The 21,830-nt window shown below is 37.8% G+C and overlaps 2 protein-coding genes across 3 annotated transcripts; both read left to right on the top strand.

Annotated features, from left to right (window-relative positions):
* Nucleotides 1-3,414: 3,414 nt before the first annotated feature.
* Nucleotides 3,415-8,668, top strand: LOC103139051 (histone-lysine N-methyltransferase SETD1B-like). 2 transcript variants are annotated; one of them, XM_016672261.1, is made up of 5 exons: nt 3,415-3,739; nt 3,830-3,923; nt 5,924-6,002; nt 6,039-6,260; nt 6,390-8,668. In XM_016672261.1, the coding sequence occupies exons 1-5, from the start codon at nt 3,544-3,546 to the stop codon at nt 7,410-7,412; spliced, it is 1,614 nt and encodes a 537-aa protein (XP_016527747.1). In that variant the 5' UTR covers nt 3,415-3,543; the 3' UTR covers nt 7,413-8,668. The 2 variants fall into 2 exon arrangements, with proteins under 2 accessions (XP_016527747.1, XP_007553580.1); XM_007553518.2 differs by having other exon boundaries at nt 5,924-6,260.
* Nucleotides 8,669-9,216: 548 nt separating this feature from the next.
* On the top strand, nt 9,217-20,976 carry LOC103139050 (porcupine O-acyltransferase). Its single transcript, XM_007553517.2, has 15 exons — nt 9,217-9,427; nt 11,041-11,183; nt 12,071-12,263; nt 12,433-12,476; nt 12,545-12,726; nt 14,106-14,236; nt 14,323-14,343; nt 14,538-14,552; nt 14,647-14,772; nt 15,518-15,618; nt 16,383-16,459; nt 16,535-16,598; nt 16,744-16,829; nt 17,710-17,820; nt 20,190-20,976. The coding sequence occupies exons 2-15, from the start codon at nt 11,048-11,050 to the stop codon at nt 20,289-20,291; spliced, it is 1,389 nt and encodes a 462-aa protein (XP_007553579.1). The 5' UTR covers nt 9,217-9,427; nt 11,041-11,047; the 3' UTR covers nt 20,292-20,976.
* The last annotated feature ends 854 nt before the right edge of the window (nt 20,977-21,830 follow it).

The raw sequence follows: 21,830 nt of genomic DNA, 5'->3' as shown, positions 1-21,830 counted from the left end.
CTGTTAAATTCAGACTCCTTTCTCAGTCACCTCCTGGTTGGTGCATCTCTGAGGCTCCAAGAGGAATAATGAAACATGTGAGGCTGCAGCAGGTCTCCAAAAACAAGAGGGGAACCAGGTTTTAGCTACGGTGCCATGCTCGCTGCATAGAGAGGCGTTGGCAACAGGGAGGGTGCAGATGGAGGAGTCACCTTGAGGCAGAAGAGGGGAAGGCGGAGGAACGGCACGTAATGCCAATATATTAGTTTTCAGGTCATGATCCTGCAGATATACTGAGCAACACTCCAACTGACCAGCATTTTTAAATGGGAAAAAACTTAGTTTGTGGCAAGATTTCATGAAATGAAGTGGTGTTATTAAAGAAATCAACCAAAAAGGAAAAGAAATGGAAAGAACAATCACCTGCTGCTTCCATTTATGGTTTAGCCTAAACTGTAAATGTTTTTAAATTTGACCCAGAAGACATTTGTTTTCTTCCAGTGCAACTGGAAATTAAATCAGATTGATTATATTGATTTGTCGCAGCTTTGTGCTTCATGATATGTCGTGTTTCATAACAAATGGAGAAGCAGCTTTCAGCTTCTATGCACCACAAATCTGGAACAAACTTCCAGAAAACTACGAAACAGCCGAAACACTGAGTTACTTTAAATCAAAGCTAAAAGCCCTCATGTTTAGCATTGACTTTGACTTGCAATAAATGGAACATTAATCAATATACTTGATGTTTTGATGATTTTGATGATTGCATTTGATGAAATGTAAAGTTTCTTACTGATTTCACAATTAATGACTGTTTGTTGTTTTCATGATGTAAAGCACTTTGAACTGCTGTCCTGCTGAAATTTTCTGTATAAAAACACGATTGATTGAACAAATTGAACAGATTTTAAACAATCTTTATGCTAATGCTGGCTTGGATTTTTGTTTAAGAGCATTAAAGAAAAAGAAACCAGACTTAAATGTAATTTCATCTCTATAAATGTTGACAACTATCATTTTACTTCCATTTCCAAACTATGCACTACTTTCTGTAGCATAAAATCCCAATAAAACTGTGAAAATGTTTGTTTTAATCTCTCAAGTGCTGAAAAAGTTGATACATGAACATTTTTACAAGGTGCTGTGACATGTGGGATAACGTTTGTTCGAAGGAAAATTCAAAATTTGTTAAAAAAAAAAAAAGTTAAAGATTCTTCTTTTTTTTTTATCTTGGTTTAAAATCCATAAAATTGATTTGGACATTGCTTCCAGTATTTAACCACAGTGACCTCTGCTGGTGAAATACAGCCACTGATTTAAAGTAAACCTGTTCAATTCTTCATTATATTTTCCATATTGTTAAACAAAGAAACATCCTGTTGGGCAGTAGATGTGAAAGTATTATTACTCATTAATGACAAAAACTTAATATTGTACCTAAACTTTAAAGGTTTACATTTACCTGGTATCACGAGTTTAAAGATGGGTTCTTCATTCATTCTGATAAATAAATGAGCGTCCAATTGCCAACCTCAAACAGTTGTGACTCGTGACTCGTCCGGCCATGGTTCTGTTTAACCTTAATTCATAAAAGCATGAATAAAGATGACCCTTCTTGTAACTGCATAACCTGGTCCCCATTTTAATTATTCCTGTAAAACCAGCCTGAACTTGTCTAATTAAGAGAAACAATCCCTCAGTTCTGGCAGCGTACCCCTGAGAGCATCATTAATTTTACTCTTCACACTCCGTCCTATTAAAAGCATTTTAATGGAGAAAGTGAGCCGGCAGAGAACAAAGCAGGAAATCATACCAATGAATGACTACATGTCTGTGCACACGTAATAAAACAAGAAGCTTTAACACTTCAAAGCACGGCTGGTTCTTCAATCTGAGGAAACCTGGAGCGGGACCTGGAGGCTTGCTCAACATGTTAACCTCTTTAACTTACTGCCATTTTGTCAAAAAAGCTTTTTAACATGTTTCAAAAATAAGAAAATCTCAATGTACAGCTTTTAAACATTATAAATTCAAAGAAAATGGAAAGGCACAATGATTCTGAATGGTAATTCTTAACAGCTGTAAAGTCAGGCTGAAGGGAAAAGTGAGACATTTAGCCTGACATGAATCAACACTTTGTGCATAAGACTAGAGTAAATTAAACAAATAAAGCAGTCAGGCTTTTTGGGAATGTGTAATTTGTAGATCAAAAATGTAAAAAAGAATTTTGCAGGTATGCCTCATTAATAGAAAAGCACCCAATTTGCAAATTTTCTTGAACTCAAACTAATGAAAAAATATATATATATAAGCTGTATATATATTTATATACAGTATATATTTTATTTGCAGTATTTAGCCCAATGTAATACATTAAATGAAAGCAAATTCACTTTCAAATTTAATATAAAATTAAAGAGAAAGTAGTAGAAAAAAATGTTAATATTTTACATAATAATTTTAAACCAAGCCACAAAACAAGACAATAATCCAGTTCTTCAATTAAAAAAAAGAAAGAAAAAAAAGCTGGAGCATAAATTTTGTGAAGAAATTTAAAATGTTTCGGTTAAATCTGTAACCACAGCCAGCAGGGGGCCTCGTTGAGCTGTGTTTTAACAATATTAAAATTACTTAATATTGTATAAATTAGTACAGCAAACTAAAATTCTCCTCCAATGACTGATTAAACGTAGCTGGGACAAGAAAACAAGATATTTATTGTACAATAGTAAGACATGATCTTCCATTTTGTTTACTCATACTGAACGTTTCAGTGATCTAAAATTCAGTTTTTCCTCTTCCAACGTCAACATTTCATAGAGTCTGGAAAAAAAACGAAATAAAGTGGTGTTTACCATTAATTTCAACTTGGCTCTCACGATGAAGAATGGCCAAGTACATGCAACTTTTAGAAGGGAACATTAAATGCACTTTAAATTGTAAAAATCTTTCTATTGCAAGGGGTGGACAAAAGTATATTGAACATGGTTTAAGATCAATGAACAGAGTCGATCGGTTTGGTCGTAATGCTGCGTTCCAGTTGTGACCGGAACTGGGAAATTCCGATTTCCCAATCTGAAAAATTAACTGGTAGCCCTCTTAAATCGAAATATACACTGGGAAAGAGGGAGCAACTCCGACTACCTCAAGTTACGATGTGTACAGCTACTCACATTAATATTAATAAAATGTGGTGGAAACATGTTTATTTTGCAAGACACATGTAAAAGTGCGTCAGATATCAATGATATATTAAAAGTGGGGTTTGCTTATGGAAGTTAAAGCTTAAAATTATGTTTAGCAGTGTTGAAATCCAGACTTCTTAACTAGAACGCAGCCTGTCACCAACGGTCGGACATTAAACCCAGCTCCGGCTTCCAACTTCCGAGGTAACCAAACGCAGCATTGAACCCCTGGATCTGTATCCAACCGCTCTGTGTGACGTCATCTGAAGGATGCGCGCGCTTCTTAGCAACGGAAGTTGTGTGTTTGGCTTCTGCCGTTAACTTCCCCAACACACCTCCTTGCTAATGCTGGTTACGGCTTACCTTCAGCGCAATAATGCCGAATTGTTGCGTGACCGGTTGTCATAACCGCTATTACCCCGGTTCCACCATAAGGTTCTACAGAGTACCCAGCGGGAACCGGCAGTTTCAGGTCCAGAGGAGGCGTTTGTGGATAGAGGCGATCCAACAAGCCAACGGCAGCAGTGAAATCCGTGCAGACGCTCGCATTTGTGGAGTTCATTTCATCTCAGGTAGCGTAAGGAGCCGCTTAGCAGTGAGCAAAAAATATTTAATAATATGAGTTTGCTCAGTATTCTCTTCTTGAACCTTTTTGTTCACAGGAGAGGCTTCCACAGATCCAGACAGGCCTAATTTTGTCCCCACGTTGTTTACATGCAGTAAACTACGCCAGGGTCCAACTAGAAAGGCAAAATGGTAACATATATTGACTATTATTTTTAAATAGATTAAAGTATCCATTCTAAATACTAAATGCATTGCTACATTTTGCCTGGGACCTAAAAATAGACAAAATACTAATACTAAAGATCAGTATAAAGTGCTTAAACTCTACAGTATGTCCTTTATTGATGGTGTTTTCCATTTTGGATACATTGAAAGGCATTATCACAACAAAATTGGGCATAGATTAGGAATTATATTTGAAAACACAATTTTTGTACCGCCATTTGACATATCTAAATGTTTTTACACCATCTAGTCCTACAACAAACATATCGCTGTACTACCACTAATTGTCTAAAACAGTTTAGAGCTCAGATGAAGCCAAATTAACTTGGTGTAAAGAAGAGTTGCAAACTGCAGTGCAAAATTGTATTTACAATATATTACAAAATCCTGCAATGGTGAAATTATTGGGAAATGTTGCAATAACTACATAAGTTGTGATGTATTTCATTTTTCTTTCCTCTCTTTTTCATCTGTTCTTACACAATTAATATTAAGTTAACGTGAAAAAAGCAAATTCATAACACTTGGATTATATTAGTTAACAATTACTGAACTCCAATCAGTTCTTTGCCATCTGAAAACTGCACACACTGATATGATGATCTATTTTTCTGCACTATTAAGATACAATTGGAGATATTTTCTGTGTTTTTACATATATATTTATGTAGATTTACATATTTATGAAAGAATATTGATTATAAACTCTTAATATGTGACAACTGAGTCACACACGGACTTCATCAAAATGTTTATGCTTCCTTTTGATTTTTTTTTTTTTATTAATTAATTTATTTTAGTTTTGCTTTGGATCCACACATAGAAACATAAAAACATTTTGTGAGCTTAAGCTGTTTTAAGATCAAAAACCCCTACATTTCCCAATATTTACATAAAAAACTGAACTGCTTTAAATATTGAATATATTGATTATGTTTCGCTCCAGTAATTGCTTAATTTGTCTTGCATTATTTTCTTAAGAAATTTGTTTTCATTGATCTTTTCAAGCTAAGCCTGTCAATTTGAATCTTTGCATGTGGTTTATTCGCCTCAGCAAAGCTGATGATTTGCTGCTTTCGTTCAGTGAAAGCTGCAAATCATCAGGTTTATTAAACGATTTGAAGCAGAATTTCATAAGAAATTGAAGGAAATCTAAGTAACAAGTGTGCTTAAGTGCCATTCCTGTGCTTATTTGAGCATACTTCATTTTAAAAAAGTTGAGTACTTCTCATTAAATGATCTACCAAACAGGGTTACATGTCGTGTATACGTGTTAATAAAAAATGTCGGTTTTTCTCAGCATTCTTGCCTTTCTAAAGGTTACACATCAGTGTGTGTGGTATTGATTTGAGATTTAAACTGACAGAAGAGCAAATAAATTGTTTATAACTGCAAATCTAACCATGTTTCGCGCAGATAATGCGTATAATTATGACCAGCACAGACACTTAGCTGGTTTCTAGCCATGCAGCTCTGTGTGCAGCAGACTGTGATGCCTTGTGCAGTCTGACAGCTTTCTGTCAGAACTCGCCGAGCTGTCGGTAGGCATCAGTTCCCCTTCGCTGCAGATGAGACTGTTTCAGTTCAGCGCAATTTGTTCCTTCGACAACTATCGATAGATACTCAAACAACCCAGAGGAATTGTGTTTTTGGGGACACTAACACAGTCTCGTCGAAACTCATTTAGCATGTGCACTTGATTAGTTAATGTCACCTGCTAACAAATGATGTTATGATGTTTTCTGATATCTAATATCAGAAAACATCGGTTATTCTCCATAACAATAATATTAATATCAGATATTGATATTGGCCCAAATTTTTACATCTTAAAATTTTTGTATCTTATTAAAGCCCGCCAGGCTTATGACACTGTAAATCTAAAATTACAAGATCAAAAATCAATGAATGTCATACTATGCCACATTATTAGATAATTTTTGGTTGATTATTCTTTCTCAAAGGACTTCTTCTGCCTGTCGAAGAAGTCAAAGACAGAAATCGAATGTGGAGACCAAAACCATAACAACAAGGAGAGACGATGAAGAGAATGAAGACACGACTACCGTGAGAGATGACGAAGAGACTGAAGACACGACTAATCTAAGAGACGACGAAGATGCTAAAGACACGACTACTTTGACAGAAAATGAAGACATAACTGCCCTGAGAGACGACGAAGAGACAGAAAAATCACCATCCCAATCTGCATCTCAGTGTCCAATGGACCACCAGTCGTCTGCTTTGATTGAAACTTCAGATGGACTTTTACCAGAAATGCAAACTTTGCCAGTGTCAAAGGTAGCAGTCACCATCGCTTTGTTGTACTTTCATGCACTTGTAGACTTTTAACTTTCCTTTCTTTTTTTTATTTATCGGTTTGTCTTTTTTAGTACACTAATAATTTATTCTGGGTTTTTTGCCAAATAGGAGGAAGAAACAGAAGATGAGAAGATCCATGATAAAGACCAAGAACTGACCGAATGTGAAGCTGAACCTGAAACGATGGAGACAGAAAACAAATCCAGCCCAAGTCCATCACCACAGAAACTACCAGGAAGTGTTTTAAAACCAGATAAAATGAATCCTGTCGTGCTCATAAAGCCTTTAGTTTTACCACAAGGTGCTTATCACGTTGACCTGAGCAGCTCTACCGCGGTGTCGTCCAAAGAGCAGCGTGAAGATGTGAGTCAGGGAGGATTAACGGAGTCGAGCGCCAACAAAGACCAGCCGTCCTTTCCTTGTAACCTATGCGATCGAACCTTCACTACAAGCCACTACCTGAAGCGCCACAAACTGCTTCATGTTCGAGACGTGAGGAAGTGCCTCAGGTGTGGCGCGCTCTTCTGCCGCCGCCACAACCACGTTTTGTTCCAGACGCGGGCCGAGCCTCTACCCGAGTCTGAGGAGAGTTCCTCCAGCAGCGAGGACGAACCTCTGGACGCAGAGCAGGAGAAAACGAGAAGAGTAACAGAAAAGGCTGACAACGCTTTGAATGTTCAGACTGCCACACCTCCAGACAGTCCTGCTCTCAGTAACTCACCGAAACTGAAGACTTCCAGCCTGACGGACGTCAGCAAACCTCTCTTGGTGTCGGTGAAACCTGCTGCTGTTCCCTCTCCGCCCTCTCCGATCACCAAGTTCCCAAGCAACCCAGGGACCGTGTTTCAGATTAAACCGCTCCTGTCGGACACCTCTCCCGCTTTGATACGACCAAATCTTCCACAACAACCCCAACTCCCACCTTCCCTGAAGATCTTTTCCACTCAGCACCTCACCTCAGCCTTGCTCGATGTTCAGAGAAACTACGAATACATTTTAAGCAAGCCTAAAAATGTCGTGGTGAAATTCAAGGAGGAACCAGAGGAGCCGGTTCAAATTTGCCCAGTTAAGAAGCCAGTAAAGCAGGTCAAACTGGAGAAAATCGCTTATGACCTGGAGATGGTAATCTGACTTAAAGCTGACTTAAAACCTGACTTCAGTCAAACTCGCTTCAGTTAAAATGTGTCGCCTATAGAACAGTGTGCAATGGCTTAATCCAGATCTTATTGTAAATCTCTACGTAAGACTATCTTCTCTTCTCAAACATGGCTCCCACACTCACAGGCCTTTGATGACATCACATAAGGTAACCAATCAGAGTAAATATCCTAAATATTCAGATCTTTTCAGTCAAATCCCACTGTTGATGTGGCAGTATGTCTCTGATTGGTCAGAAATGGAGGAAATCCTGATGCTTAATTTTCATGAAAAGCTATTTTACTCTTATTTTTCATAATCTGGAATCATGGGATTGTTCTCCTAAATCATAAATTTAAACCATTTTCAACTTAAATGCAAGTCAAAAGCTTGTCAGTCACTCTTCCAGATTAATGATTAATTCCAGCTGATCAGATTTCTGTGCCTCTCATGATGTCATCAAGACAAACGCAACAGAATTATGAGGTATTTTTTCCTTCTGTTTGCTTTTTAGAACAATATTTTTTGTGTGAAATAATGCAGTGGAAATCTACATGTCATATTTTAGATGTACACGTGTTGGAAAAATAGGAGGCAAAACCTAATCAGTTCCAGGTAACCCTGATTGATTTGTCTACTGTAACTAAAGTGTAAGACTGTGATCAGTTTTCACTATTAATTATTAGAGGACTGCTGCTTTCTGCTTTATATTTTCCATGTTTTTGGGTGTTGGATTAATCAAGTCAAATTTTGAGCTATTCTTGATTCTATGTGACGTTATATCACTACTGTTGGATTTTAAATGACACCTTTACATGTAATTATTAAGCTACGCCAGTAGGCATTCAAGCTGCAGCTTATTTTATATATATATATATATTTTTTTTTCTTTTTTGTCATTAAATTTTTTTGCACACAACTAACATTAGCAGTGTTTCACATTCCACATTATTTTTCTTTTCATTTCAGTTTCTTCTCTACCTCAGCCAGCTATAAAAGCAAATAAAACTGATTTTGTATTACAGATGAAAGCTGCTTCTGGACACAATGTATGTATGTTTAAGTACTCCAGTTTTTCGGATATAAAAGTATTAGATTTTTGTGTAGTGCTGTGTGCAAACTAAGGAAAAGTGGCAACACTGATTCCTGTTTTTCTTTCCAGAAAATGCCTGTCAGATTGTAAGACATGAACTAGTTTTGCACCTGCTTTGTTTACTGAATAAATAAAGATTTGTGTCACACTTGTTGTCTCTTGCTAGTCCTGCACTGTGTATTTGTTTCTTTCACCTTGGGAAATTTTCTTGGCATTAATGTTTTCCATAGACATCCCCAGATCTTTTTAAACTGTGAAACAATTTTTTGTAAATGACCCGTAAGCTTTTTGTTTTTAATTTCTGATTTTTCAGAAATGAAGCTAAAATCATGTAAAGTTTTCAACTTTTGGAGGTCAGAAATGTATTTTTCTCAACCAACTTGGAAATTTTGAGGGTAATCTCAAAATTTCTGAGTTTTTTTTATTTTTTTTTATTTTTTTTAGCAAATTTCCAATTCTGAAATGTTGAGATTAATCTCTGACGAGAAATTTACTCATTATTTGTTTTTCTGTCTACAATGGCCCTAATACATTTAAAGAAACAAAATCATTCATTAACCACCTCAAAAACTCAGAGGGCCTTTCTGTGTCCATCAGCCAGAGGTGCACCTGAGTCCATCTGCAAGCTGTACACGTCCCATTGGTTCGGATGCGCCGGTCACAATGACCGACGCCTCTGATTGGATGCTTTACCCTTCAGTTCGACGCACTCAGAGCTCTGATTGGTTGGCTCATGTTCACGCGTGCCTTCATACATGATAAACCAGTGGTGCTGATGCTGTGACAATGGGAGCCTTCCAGATAGGCACCATCTGAACTGAGGGTCCGGCAGCGGCTGAACGCAGGCTTGACGGACAGCAGAGAAAACATCCGGATAAAGACACAAGGAGGAACCTCCTGCTTCTGCCCGGACAGGGTGAGTCTTACCCCGGAAACCAAGCTGGCATTCCCGGGCCGTCCAGTAAGCTTGAGGCTGGGGGCTGGGGAGCGAGTCTCGGGTACGATAGGCTGGAAATCCTGCTGGCTGTAGCAGCTTCAGCGCGTTTAAGACGTATTTTCTGCATGGCACGCCGCACACAGCACGTTGAATCAGCCGTGCTGTTTATTAATGCAGCTGTGAGTCAACTCATCCCTTTGCTGGACTGCATTGCGGAGATCAAGCCTTGCAGAACAGCATCTAATAACCATTCAAATCCGGTTAACACACTGATCTCAAGATCCGATTCCACCTCATCGGTTTGCAGTTTTCACGTGTTTTTCATACTTTGATAATCAGATACGAACGAGCAAAACAGTTGTACCTGAAATTTCATGTATTCCAGATTTTTCTGCAGCTGCTGCATGGATTATCAACGTTTTGGTTTGAGTGGGATGTGTTGATACTGAACACAATAAGCAGATACAGCTTCACTCGAATGCACACAGTTCTCAATCGATCGGTTAATCAAACTTTAATTGTAGAGCACTTTTCAAACAAACGAGTGTGGCGTAAAGTTGTTTGCACAGATTGCAAAACAGTCATAATAGAACGAAGTACTTGAATACATAAATTAATTAATATTTAGACAAATCAAACAATTTTGAGGAACTGAAATGTGTGACACAGGGGCGCCATGCTAGAGGGGGCGCCATAATTATGATGGAATAATTATTAATTGTAGGCATTTTCTGTATTTTACACTTTACTAAGTATTTTTGATTTAGTTTAGTGAAATAATTATCTTAGAACACTTAAATTAAGACAAAACTAACTTACAAGTAACTTTTCAGCACAATGTAGGAGCTTGGTTTAAGTCAATAACTCTAAATATTGATGAAAAGTACTCGCTATAAGTGAAATAATCTGCCAATGGACATTTTTCCAATTTAACTTACAAAACGGAAAAAAAATGTCTTGTTCCAAATAGTCCTTTCTCATTTACATTAAGGAATGATTGACTTAAAATGATAAAGTTCTCTTTCTTGCTGAAAAGTTACTTGTAAATTAGATTTCTCTTATTTCAAGTTTACTAACATGTGCGATAGAAGCTCGACCAAAAATACTTGGTTAGACTTGTGTTTTTTAAATTGTATTTGCACAGTTTCTACCCAATTACCTTAGACAAATCTAACAATAATAATAATATTTATTTAGCCTGGTTTGTCCTGTCAACATGTCTTTTACAAGAAAGATCTGGCCAACATATTAATTGCGAATGACTTAAGTAAAACAATTGCACTTCTGCAGCTTGAATGTAATGGGATCAGAAAAATTAAAAGCTTTATTCCTTCTTTCTGTTCTGACGCAATTTGTTTGAAACTTGTGGATATGTTTTAATTTGTTTTACTTTTGGGGAAACGGGTTGCTGTGTGCATGGCGCACATACAGAGGTGACCATGTTACTTTTAAGAGACAGTACTGCATGATGACTATATAGTCTTAGGAAGTGAGGAAACACAACAAATAAACAGTTTAACTTTTACAGCAGTTATAACCCCTTCTAGCTGCTCCATAAACCAAGGTTGTTTGGCTTCCTTCTGCTTCCCCAGTCCAGAGATGGGAGTGTTCAGCCGGCAGAAGTTTTTCCAGGAGCTCACTCATGGCTGCCTGCTGCCTACAGCTCAGCAGGGCCTGGAGCAAGTATGGCAGCTGCTGGTTATCTGCCTGCTGTGTCGCCTGCTCTGGATGTTAGGTGAGCACTTTGGCTTCGTTCACACTGCAGCCAGAAGTGACCCAAATCCAATTTTTATTTATTTATGTGCCTTAATGTGACCTGTACTTGATCTTTTTTTCATGACAGTCTTTTTCAAATGCGACCCAGGCCACTTGAATATCTGATACGTATCCGATCTTTCCTTCTTCTTCTTCTTTTGTGTTTTATTGGCGGATGGCAGCCAATATCCGATCTTTTCAAATGTGACCTGAATCTTAACGGTCAGGTCGCTTTCAGCCTACCTGAACATCATTGATGTCACTATTCTGCGTCCTGATACGCGCAAGCGGGAAGAAAAACAGCAACCATGGCGGACTATAATAAGGATTAAGTGTTAATATGCTGGTTCCAGTCGAACAACAACTTCAAAACCGTAAGATATGCTTGACCGTTAGCATCCATATTTACTTCCGCAAACGCTATTATGGCGGATCGCAAGCAACTTTAAGGTGCATACCGCCACCTACTGTACACGAGAGTGTAAGCAACACTACTTTACATCTATTAAATTCAGTTTTTTAATGTTGTAATCTGAAGATAAATAAATGATGCGTTCCTTAATCTGTAAATATCCACTATGTTTCCTTAATTTCCAAATATTCCTTTCACTGAGCACTTCTTCTTTTTTTATGTCAGTTGGCAAAACACCGAGCACGCTCTCTATGTGTGGCGTTATTGCGTCCTCTACTGCCCATGTGAGACACTTTCAGGTCGTTTGCTGTTCACCAAAAAAATTAAAATCCGATTTGACAAAGAAAATCGGAATTGGGTCACTTCAGGCTGCAATGTGAATGTCAGTCATTTTGGTGTTGTTCACCTTTTTAAGTGGCTATCTCTTAAATCGGTTTTAAAACTTGCTTTGTCAGGTCTCCCTTCCTTCGTGAAGCACCTGTGCACCGTGGCGGGAGGTTTCTACACGCTGTACCTGTTCTTTGAGCTCCACATGATCTGGGTCGTCCTTCTCAGCCTCCTTTGCTACCTCTTTCTCTTCCTGTGCCGCCATTCGACCATCCGAGGAACCTTTCTGTCTATAACGGTTCTCATCTACCTGCTTCTTGGGTAAAAATGTTTGTTTTTCACATAAAGTGGTCACTTATAAGTTACTTTTGTCTTATTTCAAGTGAATTGATATATTTGCACTAGAAATGAGACCAAAAATACTAAGATTTTGTGTTTTCACAGTGTGGACAAACATTAAAATCTTAGTATTTTTATCTATCTTGATCAGGGAGCTGCACATGATGGATACCACCAACTGGCACAAAATGAGAGGTAACGCAGAGTCTGTTTATCTTGCTAACAAGCAACAATGTTACAGTTGTAATTTGTGATCTGTGTAGGTTCACAGATGGTGGTTGCCATGAAAGCTATCTCGTTGGCTTTTGATCTGGACAGAGGTGTTGTGACCAATGTTCCCTCGCCCATTGAGTTCATGGGCTACATTTACTTTGTGGGCACTGTCATCTTTGGGCCCTGGATCAGCTTCAACAGCTACAAAGAAGCTCTAGAAGGACGTAAGTTGGTAAGTTTGAGGCAGTAAACCTTAAGTGTTGGAAAATATTTTGAGATTTTTTTTACATCTATACCACTACATCAGTCATTAATAAACTGTTGGTGGTCACTGTGACGTGAACTCAAAGTGTGACACATACAGTTAGCTTACCAAAAGATTGTGCTTAAAAATATTGATGGGTAAGTAGCTTAAGATTGAAAAGAAAAGCAGTGGAAAGGAAACAAGGCAAGGATTACTTATGAGATTGGAGCAATTCATGTCTGGTGGAATATTTTTCAGTTTCTTGGTGTGCGTTTCTGAACTTTTGTTTTTATAATACACAAAGGTGGGTAGAGTACTCAATAAATTGTACTCGAGTAAGAGTAGCACTACAATGTATTTTTACTCAAGTACAAGTTAAAAGTAACCATCCAAGAAAATACCCAAGGAAGAGTAAAAAGTATTTGGTAAACATTCTACTGAGGTACTGAGTAACTGATCAACTTATCAATCATTTTATGTTTAAAAACTACATCATCAGACAGATCACAATATAAAGTTAAGTGGACATTTTGGTATTTTAAGGACGAAAATGACAATAATTTATATTTTAAAAAAAACCCAACTAAATCAAACAAAATACTTTTTTCTGAATCTGCTGCTTTCAATAAAAAACTTATGAAACTTTAACAAAAACTGCAGGTGTGTGTCTGGTGAATGTTTGATTAAAACATGTTGGTTTTTCATTCAGTGGGAAGAAAATCCAGAAAGTAAGAGTAGAAATACTTCATAATAAAATTACTCAAGCAAAAGTAAAAAGTATAGCATAGTAAAATACTCCTAAAAGTACATGTTTTTCAAAATAATTACTCAAATGTAATTGAGTAAATGTAACTAGTTACATGTAACAACTCTGACAACACAGAGCATGGCACCAGCACACAGATCTAGGTTTTCCTGGCCTGTGGCTGCACTGCGCCCCACGCTGACTAACTGCATTTGCAACACATAAAATAAAATAAGTATTTACGTCAGGCTGAAAGAAAACAAAGATTAGAGACCAGACTTTTAGAATCTTAATAACTCAAAATGTCCCTGCATAGACTTGTTTGTGGTTTTGTCAGTCACATTTCCCAAATAGCAACTCCCTTCTTCTTACGATTAACAAAGACAACAATTTGTGTTAAGAAACTAATATTTTTATTTCAGATTTTATATATTAAGATGTTTTGTTAGAAATGCCTTGTAGAGAAATATTCTGCCAAATTTCAAATTAAAAGGTATCTTCTCCTGGCCTATTGGATAAAATCCCAATAGAAAAGACTGAATTTGTGATTTTTAATTTTTTTTTTTTGACATGATAAAACATACCAAGTTAACGTCAGCTGTAACTTGTTTCTTCTTCCCAGAGTTTAGGATGGATTGTAAAAGTGTCTCTTAGCTGGGTGAAGAGCCAGATCTGCCTTGTTGTTTCCAACTGTGTGGCTCCCTACCTCTTCCCCTACTTCATCCCCGTCTATGGAGACAAGCTCCTACGAAGGCGAGTGACACACAGCGCTTCGTCTGAATGAGTTGCAGCCTAAGTTTTCTATGAGTTAATGCTGGTGTTGCCTGTTGTGTTTACAGTAAAAAGAGGAGGAAGATCAGGTGAGTAAAGGTCCACAGCTCTCCTGGTCAGTCTCATCATTGTAGATGATTTAGCTGCATGGTTGTTCTGTTAACCTGTTGTTGCCATCCTCCATCTTTGTGCACCAGGTTCTACCATTTTCCATTTCATCACCTTGAATCATCACAAGAAAAGACAATATAATATTGTTTTCTGTTTCCTCATGCTCTCCCAGAGGCTCACTGGCAAAGTATGTTGTTTATTCCTGTTGCATAGTCAGTAAAGTTGGACTTTAGCTGTAATGGGGTCATAACAACCATCTATATGTTCCTGGTTTGCATTAGGTGGCTGCTGGCATATGAGAACACAATGTCTTTCCACTTCAGCAATTACTTTGTCGGCTACCTGAGTGAAACTACAGCGACTCTCGCTGGGGCGGGCTTTACGGAGGAGAAAGAGAACCTCAAATGGTGAGAAATCATTCACCTCCTTTAAATTTGACCTATTATTTGCGCTTGAACAGGTTAGGATAGGTATGTGGGCTTTACAGTGCATGTTCATTACATTTGTTCCTCAAAATCATTCTTGGGTAATAGGATGTTAGTCTGCTCAGTTCTGCCTATTTTGAGCTGTTTTAGGGTGTCTTGTCACTTTAAATCCATATAACTTGCTGCTGGCCAGTGGCCACGCCCCCAAACTCCACGGTTACACTCACATGTGAAAGTGGCTGAAAACAGATGTGCAATTATTCAACGGTACATCTTTAAAAAGCATTAGTAGAGCCTCCTGGACAACCAACAAGAATGCAGCAAGTGGTTTATGGATTGTAAGTCAAGAATAAAATATTTGTCTTTTCCAGCAGCCGTTGTACAGCGAATACAGAGGTAAAACCACCTGATCAAATGTGCTGGAACTCCACTTGAGTTGCTAGGTAACAGGGCTGAGCTTGGCTGGGGTTGCTAGGTAACGGGGCAGTGCCCAAAGATTGTGACTTAACGGTAAGGAGGTTTTTGAAGCGACAAAATTTCCAGAAACCAAAAATCATCAACTTATTGCCAAAAAATGTCGAGCAGTTGGGTTGTTTTTAAAAGCAGTAGAGAAACAAATAGGTAGAAAATGTGCAAACTGTGAATTTTGCACAATAGGTTCCATTTAAACCAAGAAAAAAGCATCCATCTCTTTTATTTAATTCCTATCAAACCGTTTTCTTTGCAGGGATCTGAGCGTGTCCAAGCCGCTCCACGTGGAGTTTCCCCGCTCCATGGCGGAGGTGGCGACGTCGTGGAACGTGCCCATGTCCCGCTTTCTGCACACATGTGAGTGGCTGTCAGCAGTGACTGCAGGAATCTGATTCATGTTAACATAAGGTCACTCACACAGTCATGAAACATTCAGCATTTTAAAGGTCTCAATAATTATGGAAATGTAAAAGAAAATGGGAATTTCATTTATATCTGTATTTTGTTCTTTTTCACCTGTTTGATCATTTGTTCTTTCTTTCTTTTGTCTCTTCTTTAGCTTGTTCTTTTTTCCCCTTTCTTTCTATTACCCTTTTTTCTTTTATCTTCTGTTGTTTCTTTCATTTGTTTGTCCTTTTTCTTTTGTTCTTTCATTTGTTTGCTCTTTCCTTCTTTCTTCTATTTTTTGTTCTCTTTCTCCCCTACTTTCCGTTTTCCTTTTTTTCTGTTTCCTTCTTTGTCCTTTCTTTTTTCCTTTCTGTTCTTTTCTTTAGTTTTTTCTTTAATTTTTTGTCCTTTCTCTTGTTTATTTTGTCTTTTAGTTATTTCTTTCTTTGTCTTTTATTTTGTTTTTTCCTTCTTATCTTTATTTTTTCTTTATTTCATCCTTCCTTTCTTCCTTTTTGCCTTGCTGTCTTTCGTTCTTTTGTTTGTTAATCCATCCTTACTTTAATCCTTTCCTTATTTTGTCTCTCTTTTCTTTCTTATATAATATGTGTTTTTATTTTCAGGCTTCATATTCTGGCCTCCATAATGTTGTTTTAAACGTTTGTATTTAATATTGGACCATATGAACGTAAACTCTGGATATTTGGGTCTGGTGTCTCGTATTTTTCTCTCAGATGTTTTCAAGAGTGCCGTCAAATTCGGGATGTTCACTGCCGTCATGGTGACGTACATCGCCAGCGCGCTCTTACATGTGAGTTTATATAACTTCACCTTCTTTTAAATGTGTTTGCATCAACAAGATTGTTGAAGTTTTTGTACATTTTAGGGTCTAAGTTTCCATCTGGGTGCAGTTCTGTTATCTCTGGGGTTCATTACGTACGTGGAGCACGGTAAGAGCCGAACTAATGGTTCGTCTTCTCCACATGAAAACATTTCCATTCAGAGGAAGTATTTAACTGCTTCAGTTCAACGTACTGCTTGTCATTTTCCTCCATGTCTGAAGAGAGTCTTTCATTCGTTTCTGTTTTGTTTCAGTTTTTCGGAAGAGGCTTGCCGCCATATTTAATGCGTGCGTGCTTTCGAGGAAATGTCAGCCAAACTGCAGTCACCAAAACAAAAAGGTAATGCGTTTGCAATGAGGCGTTATGTGTTCATTTTTTTAATTGCTTTTCAACTAAAGGAAAACATTTAATTAAAAATATAACAAGAGAACAAACTCACATCTCGGCTCCCCAAAGTCAACCAAAAAAAACCTCAGATACGCATGTGTATCTACATTCATTACCGAAGCAAAACATCTTCATAACAGGCACCATCAGTTGGGTAAAACCTCCGAGTTTGAAAAATAGGAAAGAAAACATGAAAATTTTTTGTAAAACCTTTGTGTAGATCCTCGTAAAGTGCATTTAATTTTCTGAAGCTTTAATTCTTACTTGTTAAATTGTCTGTTTTAGCTACTTTTTCAATGCCTGTCTAAACCGTAACTACGCTGAACCAAAGAAGATTACAAGTTTCAAACGTCAGGTTTTTGTTTTAACCGAACATCAAATTAATTTGTTGCCGTTTCTTAGATCTGCTTTTCTCTGCGCTGTATTCAGAAATATAACAATGAAATCTCTCATGTTTGTTGTTGCTGCACTGATTGTTGAGCAACACTTAACAATACCAGACTATCACATTAGGAAACATGAGATCTTACACTTGATGTGCGACTAAAGAAGCATGAATATCATATTGTAATGCCTACATGGAGAGCTGGAGTGAAAATACAGAAATCTGTTGCTATTCTTGAATATTTCAGTAATTTACTGAAATGTTTAGTTTGGAAATAAATATTTCAATAAGCTGCCATATATGTGCTGCATTTCGTTCTGTAATTACGTTGCCTAGCTTATGCAGACTGAGTTATGTTATTATGGGTCACATACTTTAAAATAACACATCCAGTCAAGGCTGCATGAGATCCAGAGTCGCCTACCATAATGCTTTCTCTGTTTGCAGAAGCTGTGGGTGTATATGATTAACATAGCATTTTCTGCTTTGGCAATACTTCACTTGACATATCTGGGCTCTGTGTTCAACTCCAGCGTGGACTACATGGAGGAGGATGAGGTGAGATGAGAGACTGCTGCTCCACTGAGGGAATGCACATTTTGCTGCAGTAAAGCAACATCTGAAATGAAAGAAACAGAGAAAATTCAGTTTAATAAACAGCTTAACAGACACCGCTGCACTGCAGCTGATGTGAATCTGTGATGAAGAAGTGCAAGTAACATCGTCTTTGTGCTTTTAATACGAGTCAAAATAATGTTGGACTTTTTTTGTTTTCCTCTAAAACTGTCAGAAGTGGGCAGAGCACCCAGAAATTGTACTCAAGTAAGAGTAGCACTACTTCCACATATTTTTACTTAAGTAAAAGTAAAAAGAAGACATCCAGGAAATGGCTCAAGTAAGAGTAAAAACAGTATTTGATAAGAAGTCAAATAATGAGCAACTGATCAAAAATAATCATTTAATATTTAGAAATCACATCATCAGATGGATCAAAATATAAAGTTGAGTTGAAATTTTTGGTATTTTAAGGACAAAAATTACAATAATTTATACTAAGTGTGTGTCTGGGTCTGGTGAATTTTGGTTAAAATGTTTGTTTTTGATTCAGGGGTAGAAAATCCAGAAATGTTGCTTAAGTAAGTAGCGATACTTCATAATTAAATTACTTAAGTAAAAGTACTTTGACTTTAAGATCGGGAGCCCATTCGCTTTATTTCTTCTTCTGTGGTATTGTTAAATTGTTTGCACCTCTTTTATCTTGACCTGCGTACGGAAGAGGATTGGGGCCACTGGAAAAAAAACTGTTCTGACTTTAATTTCAGAATTCTGAGATTAAAGTCAGATTTTTTTTTCTTTTTCCCCGTGGCCCTAATCCTCTTCCGTACCTGCGGGAGAGAGATGGGTGTTTATTATTTTTTAATCTAAATACATCCAGTTTATATTTATTAGGTTGGTTTTTCTTATCACCATTGTAATATATAAATCCATTCCTTTAAGTGAATATCTAAGTGAACTAACAATTGTAAAGTGGCAGGAATCAACTTTAGTTTTGTCTAGGACTTGGAGCGGCCGCCCATCTCATAGTTGTTTTTCTTTGTTCTCGTCAGAATAAAACAAACCATCCATTCCACATAAAACCTTCGTCATGGCCTAATTTTAAATAAAACCAGCCAATTGCAGAAATGATCCGGTTACACATGCCTGACCAAATTCCGATTTGTAGCGGACCCTGTGTGTGAAACGGCATTAGCCTAACTTTGATTTGATTTTTGCGGAAATCACACACCAACATCAGAGAAAATCTTTCACGCTGCTTCTCCTTTTGGAGGAGGACGGTGACAGATTCGAGTCGGTGCTCGCATCTTTTTAAAGATCTTCGGTGGCTCTATTTTTATAGCTCTGTGACAAGACAACACAACATTTGTAAAGTATTTATAGTGGAATGCTACGTAGCTTTTAGCTGCGTTCACACTGCAACCTTAAGCGACCCAATTCCGATTTTTTCATGACAGTCCTTTTCGAATGTGACCCGGTGTTCTGTCAGATCAGCATACGTTGTCAGATAGTCATACGCTTAGCTCAGACATGTATACGCAGTCATTACCATATGATTTTATTTAATCAGAAACATAGAATCATGACGTAGATCATCATACACTTTAACAGCTGTATGACATCCTGACTTAGCGGTTAAGTAGATTAATGAGTTTTACACGGGCGTGTGTTGTAGTTGACTTCAGCTGCAGCCAGACCTGCTTTAAATACACTTTGAAACCATGACAACACATGTATATCTATATAGTTATCATTGAAAACAATTTAATGACTTATTTTCGTCATAACTTGTTGCGTATGCTGAACTGACGACTCCGCTGACGGTCGGACTTCTTAATGCGCATGCGTGGGCATGCGTACTCACTGCATGTATGCTATCCTGACAGCGTTTGGCTATCTGACAGAACACCGGGCTGCTTGGATGTCCAATAAATATCCGATCTTTTCAAATGTGACCTGAATCTTAACAGTCAGGTCGCGTTCAACAGAACGGAACGTCATTGTTACTCGACAAACGTCACTATTCTGCGCCCTGATTCTCACAAGCGGGAAGAAAAACAACAACATGGCGGACGATAATGAGGATTAAGTTGTTAATATACTGGTTCCGGTCGGACAACAACTTTAAAATCGTAAGCTACGCTCCACCGTTAGCATCCATGTTTACTTCCGCAAACACTGAGCACTTCTTTTTTTCTATGGCGGTTGGCAAAACACTGAGCACACTCTCTGTGACGTTATTGCGCCCTCTACTGCGCATGCACGACAAAAAAAAAATCCGATTTGACAAAAAAAATCGAGATTTTTTCACACTTCGGGCTGCAGTGTGAACGTAGCCTGTGACGTGTGATTTACGTCATCGCCTCCTGCAGGACGAGATCACCCACCACACCATCCAGAAGTGGTCGGAGCTGAGCTGGACGAGCCACTGGGCCACGTTCGGGTCCTGGATACTGTACCGCCTCATTCTCTAACAACTAGAGACCGAGAAGAAGAGAGAGAAGCAATAATGAGAAGCAGGTTTTCCACTTTTCTGTACTGTGACGTCATCCTGCATCAGACTTGCAGTTTTCAGGTTGGGCTGTATGCGGGTCGGGGAATGCTATTCTATCCTTCTGGGGACTGGTTTCGATATCTGTGAAAAGAAAAAGACAGACCGCAGCGCCTTTTTTCCCCTCCCTTTTGTCTGTTTCACATTGTTGTTGTTTTTTTATCTGAGGCTCAGTCATCATGACCTCCTGTTGTGGCAGCGTTTACCACTGTCTCACTGTGACTCACAATCAATAACTATCAACATGGCGGACACTTGACGGTGCGCGTCAGGCAGATGCCCCCCTTAAATTTGGACTTTAACTAGGACATTCTAGCATATTTGTATGATTTGATCCAAGGGTTCATCCACTCGTTTAATATCCTAAAAAATGCTTAAGTTTCAATTACGGTTTGAAGATGTTGGATAGTCAAACTGCACAGTTTTGTAATAAAGTGGAACCTAATGTTTGATTACCCTATCCTTCCACTTCATAATTAGAATCTCAATAAAATACATTTAAGCTTTTGGTTGTAATGTCACAAATGTGAGACGTTTGAAGGCGCTGCGCTGGTGACATTCCCTAGTCTTCTTGTCCTCAACAAATCTAATTAAATGTCCAGAATCAATAATGCAGTTTCCTGTCTCTGTGATGTATTTTATTTATTTTTTTCCAGCCAGGCTGCATCGTGGCTGCTTGTTTGCGGTTCTGTAAGGGAGCCTAATCAAAACCCACAGAATTGAATTTTTTATGAACCCTGGTAGGCAGGTGGAGCATGGCTAAAGGAGACAGCCGGAGACTCTGGCTGCTGTAACCAGTCGATTGTGTGGAACTGCTTCCAATTTAAAATATGAGAAACCAGCGCACGTCTCTTTCTCCTCCTAGGAACCAACAAAGACTTTCTTTACTGAATTCAACAAGCACATGTTGTTACTAGACTGCATTTTTACCACCAACTAATCCTCCTTTTGTGATTTTTAGATATATTAACGGTTTTAGATGATTCAATCTGACTTTTTTTTTTTTTTACTAGTGTAGTATCCTGATGGTGTTTTTTTTTGTTTTTTTTTGTATGACTTGAATTATATCTTTAAACATATGTGATTTTGATTTCCCCCCTTCCCTTCTTTCTACAATATAACTTAAGAATCAGGGTATTTGAGATGTATTAACAAAAATTTTCTTTCAGCTTTGTGTAAACTTAAGTAAAATTATTCATTATTCTATACCAAGCATTTCTCTTACCTCCAGGTTTTTACTTAATAGATGGTTTTAATTATTTACAGCCTGATGAAAGAGTGAGTGTGTGCATCAGAAAATGAAGATGTGGTGTTAGATAAGAGCTTTTGTTGATGTGCCAAGTTTCTGCTGTAGTGCCACTCAGTATAATAACCACTGTAAATACCTTATATTTGTGTTTTGTCCCTAAATATGTAAAATGGAACGGCATACCTGTGATATTTTTATAAAATTTTACATGAA

Source organism: Poecilia formosa, unplaced genomic scaffold, assembly GCF_000485575.1.
Source record: "Poecilia formosa unplaced genomic scaffold, Poecilia_formosa-5.1.2 Scaffold57, whole genome shotgun sequence".
Lineage (NCBI taxonomy): Eukaryota > Metazoa > Chordata > Actinopteri > Cyprinodontiformes > Poeciliidae > Poecilia > Poecilia formosa.
This window is presented reverse-complemented; position numbering and strand designations above follow the sequence as displayed.